This window comes from Pseudonaja textilis, chromosome 4 (genome assembly GCF_049901715.1).
Source record: "Pseudonaja textilis isolate UNSWEBS1 chromosome 4, rPseTex1.2, whole genome shotgun sequence".
Taxonomy (NCBI): domain Eukaryota; kingdom Metazoa; phylum Chordata; class Lepidosauria; order Squamata; family Elapidae; genus Pseudonaja; species Pseudonaja textilis.
The window spans coordinates 34,005,870-34,019,021 of NC_141993.1; the positions used below are offsets into that span (position 1 = coordinate 34,005,870).

The following is a 13,152-nucleotide window of genomic DNA, read 5'->3' on the forward strand; positions in this document are numbered from 1 at the left end:
CCAGGGGTGTCAAGCTCATGTCATCATGGTGGTGTCATGTGACGTATCACAACTTTTTTCCTTTTCACTAAGCCAGGCATGGATGTGGCCAGCATCCAGTTTGCAGGCCATGTGTTTAAACCCCTGACATACATGTATTTATAAATTAATGGAATAATATTAATCCTATTCTGAATTTTCTACGCAATATTAAAATAATAATCTGTCCCATTTGGACATTTAAATCTTTGCTGCATTGCCTAACTTTGAATCAGAGGGAATGGTAATTCTTGTGCAAATAAGAAAACCTTTATGGTATTGGTTTCTTTAGATCAGGGGTGTCAGACACAAGGCCCATGGGCCATATGCAGGCCTTGATGTGGTCGGATCTGGCCCTCAGGGCCGTCCTGGAAAATGTAAGGGGCCGTTCTGCGTCGCTTCGACCCGGTCTACCCAATGCAAAAAGGAAACATTGGGCCAGCATGGCTTCAGCCCAGTCTACCCAATGCGAAGAGGAAATATCAGGTCAGCATGGCTTCAGCCTGGTCTACCAATGCAAAGAGAACACATTGGGCCAGCATGGCTTCGGCCCAGTCTACCCAATGTGAAGAGGAAATATCAGGCCAGCATAGCTTCGGCCTGGTCTACCAATGCAAAGAGAACACATTGGGCCAGCATGGCTTCAGCCCAGTCTACCCAATGCAAAGAGGAAACATGCCAGCAGTTGGGGAAGTGGTGTCAAGCTGACCACGCCCACCCAGTCAGCCATGTCCACTGAGTAGACTACACACAGTGAGTGGTATCAAGCTGGCCATGCTCACCCAGTCAGCCATGCCCAGCTGGCCCCCCAAGGCCAACCACAGCCCTGATGTGGCCTCAATGAAATTGAGATTGACACACCTGCTTTAGATGTAGCTTACCAATTACAAGTTACATTCAAGGATGCATAAATTGTTAATGTTTTGCTAAAGAAATTCACAATAGATGGATGACACACTTCATAAAAATTAGTGGAAGCTGTGAAGTGTAATCAGATTTTTTTTTAAAAAAATTGAATTATATCCTCATTTGCATTTTTCTACATTTAAAAAGTACTGGTTAGTTAAATAGCAATATTTTCTCCTTGTCCATCCATGGCAAACAACTAAATATTTTTTCCCTTTTTGTACAGCATGAAGTGTCCCAATGAAACAATTGTGTGAGAAGCAGAATTAAAAGCAACATTTTCTTTAAATTTGAAAAACTATATTCTTTCACGCAATCGGTTCTTCTTTCAATTATATAAGAATTCTACTTTATAAGCAGTAGAAAGTTGCCTCTGGCCTTTTTTCCATGTAAAATCACACTGGTGTTATTGCTTTTCTGAAAGTTAGCTTTATAAAGTTAGCTTTATAGAGCAATAAATATAATTGTTGATAATTCAAATGATTAAAAATCCTTTCTAGTTTCAGAGACAAGGCAAGGATGTGGAAAAAGTGAAACTGAGACTGATAGAAATTGCAAACTACGTTGATAGAGTAAGTTTTTCATTGGTGCTATAATAATTTCCTTGCCATAGAGCAGTCTGCTTGACTAACCAGTTGAGTCTAATCTTACAGTCAGGTCATCCCAAAGGTGCTTTTTCAGGAGATACCTGGACTTTCTTATTTTTCTTTGAAGATGTTTTTGCTTCTCATCCAAATTAACCTATACTATATAATCTATTTCATGGCCATACTAGATTCAGACTACGCAGACTCATCCCCAACAGTCTGTGCCTGTGTTCAACAATGAAGGGACACAGGGCAGAAAACATCCTGCAGAAAGCTCAGCTCCACAACACAATCCTTTCAGCAGTTCCAAGAAGGCTCCCACACCCATTTGCACTACTCAGGTGATCCAGAGGGCACAGATAAACCTCCAAGTGGCCTCAATGACTGTCTAAAAGGATGCATCATGCAAATGACCAGCTGTCTGCAAGGAATATAAATCCTTCCATTCCCCATCATCCAGTTAGAGCTGAAGAAACTTCTTGGATGAGAAGCGAAATGTCTTCAAAGAAAAAAGAGAACGTCCAGTTGCCTCTATATTTGGGACAACCATGACCTGGACAATTCATAGATATTTACAGTCAGGTCATATTAATACACTTGTATATAGAAAATCTGTATTATATAAGAATACAAAAGCATGATAATTGCTGGACCAGATCATGACCTATCTGGTACTCTAAGAAGGAGATGCAGATTCTTCTACTATTTCTGCTGTTCTTTCCCTGCAAGTGTTATTTAGATGCATACTTCAGCCAGCTCAGAGGTAGTAGTAGTAGTAGTAGTAGTAGTAGTAGTAGTAATTTATGACACATTTGACATAATTTCAAGGTATTCCCTTGTATGTGTGCTATTTTAAAATGCTGTGAATCGATTGTTGTCTCTTATAATGTAGCAATCATCTGTGTAATTTGACACATATGCTGACACACAGCTCTTAATCAAATAGTACATTCTTGTATGCCATCAAATATTTTAGAAGGCATCATTTTTACTGACCGAGACAAGAAACTGTGTAGGAAGTTGTCCAATGAATTATTTAAAATGTCTTTATATAATTTATACATCAATAATTTGTCTCTTTTATTAACGTTAGGAGTTACGCAAATATACTTCCAGAATATTGATCTGGTTTTCTCATCAGTTCTACAGGCCATTAAATATTAGAATAGCCTTGGTTGGAATAGAAGTCTGGAATGATGTGGATAAGTGTACAGTAACTCAAGATCCTTTTACCACTCTTCACGAGTTTCTGGATTGGCGAAAGATGAAACTACTACCTCGTAAACCACATGATAATGCACAACTAGTCAGGTAAGCCTACCAAAACCAAAACTGGAACTTAAAATTTTAGATACATTATGTTGCTAGTGATATGACAAAAAGGAAATTGGTGAATAGAAAGCCAATACATAGGCTATATATTGATAGAATCCAATGCAGGATTCTAGAGGAATGACAATAATATAGAAAATCCTACATCCATATCACATCTCTATTAGTAAAATCCAAAATTATGTTCCTATATAACTGTTGTCCTTGTATTCATTATGTTTAACATAGTTTCTTGTCTTCCATTAGTGGAATCTATTTCCAAGGTACCACCATTGGCATGGCACCTATAATGAGCATGTGCACCAAAGAGCAATCTGGAGGTATTGTTATGGTAAGTACTACAGGTACCAAGATTGATCTTCTATATGGCTGGAAAGAAATAAGCAGGGACAAAATAAAATACTCCTGTTTTCAAAATCTCTGCCTAATTTTTTTTCCATTTTTTTGCAGCTATTTGAATTTACAAATGATTGAATAGATGCTTCCATTATAGCATTTTATTTGTACTTTTTACAAAAATGTTCTACCAAAACCAAAACAGCCACATAAATTGAAACTGTGCTATCTGTGTTTAATACGAAAGCCTTCCCAAGATATTTTTGAGACATGCTAAATTTATGTTGTGGTTCGCTAACAGCCAGTGTAGATGGCATCAAAATCAGATGGTGGGGAAGAACAGGGACCAGTCAGGGAGTTTTGAGAGGACTCAGATGAGGGTCCTGCATCTGATGCAGAGATGGGGCCAGGACCATTTGGGAGTGGGGTGCTGCCCTGGAGCCTTCGGAGTCTGGCAGCAGTGAGGCAGAAGATCCAGGGGAGCCTGTTCCCAATGTGTCCGTGCACAGAGCTGCTAGAAGGCAAGAGCAGTTGAAACAAAAGGGATGACTCAGGAGTAAGGCTGCGAGGTGATTGCCCCTCCCATAAGGCATAAAAGTCAGGCAAAGATGACAAAACCTTTGCAGGAAGCAAAGTCGTTCATTCGGTTCAGATTCATTCTTGAAGCTCTTTGTACTTCGGTTGTTGTTTTTTCTGGTTCATTTGATACTGTTATTGGCAGCACTTCACAGAAAAGAAAGGACTGTTTGAGATTAATTCTGGCTGGGAATTAAAAAATAATTCCCAGTGTTGCAATAAAATAAGTCTTGTTTTTAAATAAGTGTGTGCATGGTTATGGTCTAGGAAGGCTTGGTCAGAACAATTTGCTGCTGTCCAGAGAGATGTAACAGACAACTTTTTAAGATAATTGCTTATTTTTTCCAATTCCCAATAATAAGCTTTTGTTATACTGACAGGTGACAAAGTACAATATGCTATCATAACTTTGAAAAAGCTTTCATATTGACTGTATTTTTGGTAGAAAATATTTTAATGTTGTTTTTGTAGCCTTTCCAATGTATATGTATGAATGAAAATGATAGACTTCGCTTCTATTAAATACAGTGTAGTCATGGATTTCAAAGAATTATCCTTCAGATATCAGCTGTTCTTTACCTGAAGATTTTGATTTATGTTAAAAATAACAGTAGTGTCACAATATTTTTGTTTTCGGGTATAAATTAAAGATAAAATGCATGGTTTAAAGTATAAGTCCAGAAAGAATACCAAAGGAAGATTGAAGGATTCCACTAAGTGTAATTTAATAGATCTCCACAGGAACAGACAATGTTGAAATTGCTCAGTTAAGCCTCTAAATGTTGATGGGAAGTTGATTCTTCAGCAAACTCTTATTTCTGAGAATTCCCTGTTAAATCCTGAAGCAGCATCGAGGAAGTGCTTCATTTAAGCCTTTATTGAAGTAAAATATTCTCTTGAAGACTTGCCCTGCCCTGCCAGAAACGGATAACTTCCCTTCTAACTGAGTAAAGGCATCCTTTGTCTTCATCCCTTCTTATTAAGAATACCAACAGTGTGCCATTTAAATCAAGCATTTATAATGTTCCCCAGTGAGCATAAAGTAAATTTATTTAAATATAAAACAATGCAAATTACTTGCTGGCTGAAGAGAGGCAACAGTACTAATATTTCTGTACCAAGTTACTGGTAGCTTCTGTACCAAGATACTGATATATCTATTTCAAGTTTTCAGTAATTTCCTCTTTTTTGAGCAACAAATGCCCATAAATCTTCAGCTAAGAAATCGATTATGGCACAGTAAGCAGCAAATAAGTGAGGAGTTCTACACAAATAAAGCACACAAATAAAAAAAGAACCAGGAAAAATAAATGTTTTTCAAAACCCAAAGAAAAAGCATCATATCAGCATTAATTCCATGTCTTGTATGGTTAAAATTCTTTGTTTTCCCAAACTCAAACATATCACAATGTCTCTGAGGAGTATCTCCCACTTTCCCCATTTCCCTTTTATGCCATAAACAAACTCATTGCTTTAATTGGTTAGAACAAAAAAAAACCTCCCAGATTTTAAACTAACCCAGCAATTTCTCCCTCCAAAACATCTGCAATTGACAAGTAAGAACATTTGCAATCTGATTGTAACATGTTTAGAAACAATAGTGAAATCACAGCAATTAGTATTTGTATATTTTAACAGCTGATATTTTTTCAAGGAAGATTAACAGATGGACTCAGTAAGGAGATCTCAGTTTGAAAAATACTGTTAAATAATAAATCAAACTGTTTACTTTTACAGACATGTCATAACTGGTTGTATCCAATGAAGAAAGATAATTACAGTACACTATTTCAGAAGGCATAGTAGCAATATCAATCATCAGATTTTGGGATTGATGCAAGTGAAATAACTTTTAGTCACTTAAATTGATTTTAAATATTTGGGAAAGGTTTCTTGAAGATGAGAAAGTAGTAGGAATATTAAGAAAAAATGATCTTATAATTGTTCAGTTCATTACTTTAAAGGAAAATAAAACTGGGTGCAGCACATGTTTAGATTTTTTAAAGTGGATTTTGAAGTCTGTAAGTTAAATTGTTAGTAAAGCTAAAGGGAAAAGGACCTTAAGACTGATGGGAAAACACAATTACAAATAAGTCCAATGAGGTGGGGAAGGAAAACAACAGAAGAAATCAGACTATACAAAAAAAGTAAGTGAAAATCCGAAAATAAAAAGGACATTTATAAGAAATTCAGGGGGGAAAAAATTATGAAGCAACAGAATGAACTGAAATTAACATGCTAAGAAAGGGCTTCTTTTCACATAGTCAACTAAAAAGGGAAGAGAGTGAAAGTTTATAGATAATAAAGAAAAAAGAAAAACTATTCATCTTCTTCAACTCTCTCCAACAGTAGATTATGTGCTTCATCAAACAATTGTGAAGAGCAGGATTAATAAAAATGATCAGAGAATAACTATTTGCTTAGTAATATAACTGTTTACTTAGAGTTTAATTTCCAATATCAAATGAACTGCATCTTAATATAATGAAAAAATTATCTTCAGACAGTGAAGAAATTAACTGGTGCTACCATATTGTTATCGCTCAAATTCATTTATTAGTCTGGTAGACTGCCAGCAGACCAGAAGAGAGGAAAAGTTGCCCTTATCTTTAGAAAGGAGAAAAAAGTAAATCTAAAACTGCACCTTGATAATTATACCCAAGATTGATTGATTGACTAATTGATTGTAATCTTTTGGGATTGAAAGAGAAACATGGTTGTACAGATAATCCTCAACATACAACAGTTTCTTTAGTGACCAAAGTTACAATAGCATTGAAAAAAGTGACTTATGACCGTTTTTCACACAACTGTTGCAGCATCCCCAAGATCAAGTGATTAAAATTAAGGTGCTTGGTGATTGGTTCAGATGTATGATACTTGCCGTGTCCTGGGGTCATGTGATCACCTTTTGCAACCTTCTGACAAGCAAAGCTGTTGGGAAAGCCAGATTCACTTAATGATCATGTTTGCTAATTAAACAACTGCAGTGATTCACTTTAACAATGGTGGCAAGAAAGGTCATAAAATGGGCAAAATTCACTTAACAAATGTCTCACTTAGCAACAGATTTTTTTTTTTGTGGTCAAAAGTCAACAACTACCTATACAGTTCATTTGTAGAAGTAATTCTGAAATCCCAGTTCAGAAGCACAAATGGAGGCATTGACAGTCCATTGCTGTAGTAATTGTAGATGTGATTCTGTGAGGCCACTCATGGTTTTCTATCAGGTTTTGGTGACTTTCTTCAAAGCTGGCAAAGTCTCATAGCAATAGCCCAGGGCCCACAGTGGGTTCTGTCAGCAGCTGCCTTAATTCCTTTGGCTGTGTGTCACAGTGGTGTAGGGTTTCTTTCATAGTATCTTTGTAGTGCTTGTGGATCTAGTTTGTCATTATTATATTGTTTGTGATATTTCATTGTATATCATTTAGGTGACTATGGTGTAGACTCCAGAGAGTCAGTTGAGGCTGGTGGTATACAATTTAAATAAATAAATATCTATCAGAGGGTAAACTTATATTCACATTCAAAATTATGCTTAACAAATTGATAAAGAACTTTTCCCTTGGTAACAGCTACAGAAATGCCTATAATACACTTCTAAAATAAGCTACAATTCCTAAACACATTCTGAAATACACATCATTCATGTGAGTCTAATTAACACTTCAGGCTGATTACAGGGTAATGCATGCATATTTTGGGAATTGCTAGTTTTCCTCCCCACGTTCTTTCTTCTTGGCATCATCACAATTTTATCTTGTCTTTCTTTTTCTCTCCATGCCACTTTAATGTATTTATGATTCAGTGCTGATGTTTTAATATTGAAATGTTCTCGGAAAGAAATGGGTTTTGGAAAAAGCACCCATTTTAATAGAAATGAGTCATCCAGAAAAAAATATGAGAGGATAGTGTATTAAAGGAAGATTTAGTATTCATCATTAGTCTGTTGTAATTACTTTTATAGTATTTCTTATTGCATTTGTAAATAACACACATAAATACCATTCAGGCTATTGTTTGGTTATTTTTAAATGAAACTTCGATGCTTTTCTAGGCCTTGTGATCTCTCATATACATGAGATGATGAATGAACGAATGAATGAATGAATGTTTATGAATAATCCAGTATCAAATATCAAGAGAGAACGTTAGAGAGAAAAAGACAAACAGAGAGGAAAGACTGCTCATAAATTATAATTTTAGGCTAAATACATGAACATATCACATTGCCAATCTATTTAAATATTTTAAATTAACAGGTCAAACTCTTAGGTCATGGCAGGCAAAGCAGAAAAAAATATTTTTCAAATACAAATAATAAATCAATCAGGGCTACCTGGTCTATTCACTCCAAAGGAAGCAATGGGAGCAAAACTGGTATGCTAGAATGCCATTAACCCTCTGGATTGCACCTAACCGTAGGAGAATATTGTCATATTGGTTACAGAAGTGCTGGAAAGTTATGCTGCATTGTGAAAATCAGTGGCTTTATTTAAGTTTTTCTCTGGATACAGAGACAAAAACTGGCTTGTTAAAGACACAAGTTGCATAAAGAGTTAATTTAGCGACACCTGCATATTTTTCAAATAGATATTGCAGGGCTAATACATAATCCTTGGTTCTAACTACTGTAAAGCCAGATTATTCTTCCTGGTCTGTCCATCCACTTTGATAAATTCATAAGAAGATAGTTATTACTTAAGTAGACTAAATCTTCTGTAATTAACTGAATGAGAACATCTATTTTTATGGACTGGGATTCCTATGGCCAAACTCCAGTTTCTGGTATATGGAATGTTTGATTAATACAAAGTAAAAAAAATCAGTTAACATAAGTGCATCCCACAGTAGATTTTATTAATTCTTGCCGTATAAGATCAAAGTTTATTATCATTATTATTGCACATTCCAACATGATGCATAACAGTCAATTAATTTAATTAAATCATCAGAATATAACAGACAACCAATACAAATCTTTACGATAAAATTTAGTGGCTAATCAGTTGGTAGTTGTAAATCTTCTCCTGTGATAGATAATCAACCCTTAATTTCCCATGGCACAGTTGTCAGGAGCTTCCAAGTGATGCAGTCCCAAATGACATTTAGAAAGTGATAACAAAGTCTTCAGAGAAGAAAAGAAGAGAGGGATCTATTCTCTTCAGAGAGTCAACACTTCTCCGACTCTGCTTTTTAAACACAGACGCCTCAAAACAAACCAGATTGTTGCCTCTTGACCAGCCTCAAAACAAACCAGATTATTGCCTCTTAACCATTCCTTCTAGCAAAAGCATCTCAATAAAGATTGAGTCAATCTTTGTTTGGTTGTCTTTTTTTCTTATCTAGGCTCTGCAGCAACTTTTCAGAATTCTCACTTTTTAGGAGCATCCCAGAGGTGGTATTCAGCAGGTTCTGACCAGTTCTGGAGAACCGGTAGCAGATATTTTGAGTAGTTCGGAAAACCAGCAAATCCCACTTCTGACTGGAGATTTTACAGTATCCTTCCCTGACATGCCCACCAAGCCACACCCACAGAACCGGTAGTTAAAAAAAATTGAATCCCACCACTGGAGCATCCACTTGAAGAAATAGTTCCTAATTTATACAGTTATCGTTAGAATCTGGGTCAGTCACCAGGACCAGAGGTTTAGTTTTCTGAGCTTTCAGAGTCATGCTGCAGCCCATCCTCAGGAAACTTCTCTCTTACCAAACACATTTTGGCGTGAGAAAAGTTTTTTGAAGATGGGCTCTAGCATGAGTTTAAAAGCTCGGAAGCCAAAAGCCCAGTAACCAACCCAGATTGGATCCTGCAACATTATCCTAAGATATGTATATTTTCCTTCATTCGTGGTTATTGTTAGGCCTGGCTTCTGAAGGCAGAGTGGCAGCGTGGCATAATTCAGCTGCACCAGTAATTGACATTAATGTTGTTTAAATCTCTCCAGGCTATATGGGATTTCTGATCGTTCATACCTTGATGGTATGCCAAAAGAGTTAATCACCCCGGTTTCTAAGGTGTCATTTAAAGAATTTTCATTAGACAGAGTAGCTGCTTAAACTTGGTTGTCAAGGTCACAGATAGTACAGGAGCACTGGGGACATTATCAATTGGCACTATACCCATGTAGTTAATATCAATGTCATTTGCAACAGCTGTCTCATTTGAAATAACCAACAGGTTTATTTTCTCATTATGAAAACAATCATGGTGGAATAATTATAAAAAGTTACTAATAAGGTTGCAAAAATAATCAGTCAATAAACTACTATTACAAAAAGGTATTCATTTTATACAATTTGGACAGCAGGACAGTTAATATGAGAAGATTCCTCTTTCTGCCAGGGTGAGATTCTTTTTCCTCTCATGCTTGGCAACCATTGGATTGCTTTCAAACCAGTCTGATGATATTAGCAGCAAAGGAGTGGATTCAGTAATGAACACATGCTTTCCAAGAGAACCAGTGACCTCTATTAACTGTATTAGAGAGAATCTGTAATGTGATCTGGTTAGATTGAGCCCAACTATTTTGTTTTGGAGTTGCTTTTATTTTTGTGAATATTTTTATTCAGTCTTATCTTGGGAATCAGTTAATACATAGTTATGCAGTATGTCATTTTGCTGAAGGCTTCAGTAATCTTGAACTTTTACAAAATCTGTCAGCCTATCTGAATGTTTTTTCACAAACATTTTGAAGTACCAGTAGTCCTTGACTTGATTGTTTAACGAACATTCAAAGTTTTGACGGACTTTTAAAAAGCTACTTAAGAACCATCCTCGATGTTACAACAGTGACACTGCCCACACCCACAGTCACATGATTGCATTTTGGGCATTTGGTGGGCAGCCTGCATTTACAGGCAATTGCAGAGACCAGAATTATAGGACTGCGATTTGCAATGTTTTTTGCTGGTTTCAGCACTTTTTGCCCATTTCCAGCAAAAAAACCCCCATTTTTTTATGGTCTCCAGTAAAAAAGCAGCCATTCAGAAGAACAGATTCGCTAAATGACCACATGGTTTGCTTAATAACCAGGTGATTCATTTTATGACACCACTGAATTCACTTTACAAACATCATAAAACCAGTCATAAAATCAAGTCCGCTGATGTCTCTGCAATAACTTCTGACCAATATTCTGGACTCCATTTGGTTGTAAGTCTTTTAATGTCTACATCCAGAAATAACCATGACATTTATAACATGATCATATTACAACTACATCTTCCTTCAGAAATAATTTCTCTTGTTCATTACAAAGGGCGGATAAAGGGTCCCCAAGAGATGATTAGGGGGCATTTAACTGTATCCAGCAAGGCAAAGTAGAGAAGCAGAAGACAATGTATTTTTCTGTGATCATTTCTCCAGGAAAGAAGATAGGAGGTGGATTATACATTGCTTCTACAATTCAGGCACTAATTCCCATTCCAGAAACATTGTATCTGTTGGAAAAGAATTTAATTAGTCTTCCTTGTTTGCTGTTTGCCTCTTATTAGTTGTTTTTTAAAGGAAATATTGGTGTGTTTTTTTATTTCTTTGTTGGGTTTGCAGAAATCAAAGTGCTTGGGGTGTTTGCATAATACTGTCCTTTCCATTCTCAGTATTGTCAGGATGTGCATATGTGCACCTCAAATAAATAAAACCAAACACTACAGATCAGATTGGAACAAAATGTATGGCCCCAAATGGTAAAGCAATACAACAATAAAAACAAAAGAACAAAAGAAAAGGGGAATATAATGAAATATCCCAGCAGCTGCACAATGATTGTTATTTTTCACCCACCAGCTGTATGGATGGTGCAAATCTGCAAGCTATTGTAGAGGTGAAGTCTAGTGAATTAAAAGCTCAAGAGCCTGCACAGAGCTGCACCAGGCTAAGTTTGGCACATTGTGGTCATCCTTGGGGAGTCAGGGGCCATCAGGTGGCTTTAGAAAACCAGTCCAGGATGGAGACACAACAGTTAAAAACTCCCTTGCCAATAGCTTCACGTATTTGCATTTGCTGTTAGCTTGGTAGTATTAATAAACTTAGGAAGGAAGAATGATGGAATACTTTGGCTGCAGTTCACCAACTAATTAAATCAGAGTACTTGGTGCCAAGCCAGTAGATTTTGTCCTTTAAAACAACTTGGGGGAACTGGCCAGTAGCATTTAGCACAAAGCCTGTTCATGGTGGTGAGAGCACAGTGTCATAACACATACTCTAGTGACAGCATGGCAACCATGCTGTTCGATCAATATATATACAATAATGATGTAAGGAGAATCCAATTGTAAGGTATTTTGTGAAGTGAACTCCCTGCCCCATTTTTTTATTGGCTATCGTCAAGTAAAATACAGTATATTGCCTACAAAGAGCTTTATTCACAGGTGAAATGAAAAGAAGGTAGAGTTGCAAAATAGGAAGGAAGGACAGCAGCATAACTTACAGTTGGCTGAAAGGAGAGCTTTAGGACAATGCAACTCTAGGTAAAGGTTCCCTTCACACATATGTGCTAGTCGTTTCTGGCTCTAGGGGATGGTGCTCATCTCCTTTTCAAAGCCGAAGAGCCATTGCTGTCCGAAGACATTTCCACGGTCATGTGGCTGGCATGACTAAATGCTGAAGGCACACATATCACTGTTATTTTCCCACCAAAGTGGTGCCTATTTTTCTACTTGCATTTTTACATGCTTTTGAACTGCTAGGTTGGCAGAAGCTGGGACAAGTAATGGGAGCTCACTCGTTACACTGTGCTAGGGATTCGAACCGCCGTACTGCCGACCTTTCTGATCGACAAGCTCAGCGTCTTAGCCACTGAGCCAATACTAGAGATAAACTTAAATACACTCATATAAAAGATAGTGTCTGTCAAGGAATATAATTCAATCTAACCCTCTGAATTCAACCTAATCATTGATACATACGCTGGAACACTTTGTCTTGAATCCTGTAATACAGGACCTCTTCCAATTGTTCCAAGTGTTTTATTTTTTTTCTTTGAGCTGGTCTTTTTGTCCCTGCCTCCCTACTCTGAGATTTAAGGCAAAACAGAGTAGCAATCGGGTGTGCTGGGAGGATGGGGCAATCATCTCCCTCCTATATAATTCAGCAAATGTAAACAAAAAAGGGGGGGGAAGCAGGACTTTGATTGGCTTCTTAATGTTTTGGCTTCCTATGCAGATAACCCTGATAACAATCCAGTTCTAAGGCAACTGATTACAAAACCAGATAGTGGAAATGGCTCTACTGTCCAATTGTTCAATTTGATTCTCAAAACCTGATTTGATTGTAAACTTTTAAGGTCCATGCTTCATTGAAACCATCCTAATTTGGGGCTCAGTGGTTGGAATCATGGATGATTTCAGGTTGATGACTATGAAACATTTTGTAAAATCAATTAACAAGGGAAAA

The 13,152-nt window shown here is 36.8% G+C and overlaps 1 protein-coding gene across 1 annotated transcript in view; it reads left to right on the forward strand.

The window, feature by feature from the left end:
• ADAM12 (ADAM metallopeptidase domain 12) overlaps positions 1–13,152 on the forward strand; it is a 287,867-nt gene that overhangs the window by 189,845 nt on the left and 84,870 nt on the right. The window contains exons 8-10 of the mRNA XM_026704952.2: positions 1,425–1,496; positions 2,653–2,822; positions 3,090–3,174. Coding sequence (XP_026560737.2) covers positions 1,425–1,496; positions 2,653–2,822; positions 3,090–3,174 — 327 coding nt within the window. The remainder of the gene's footprint in view (positions 1–1,424; positions 1,497–2,652; positions 2,823–3,089; positions 3,175–13,152) is intronic.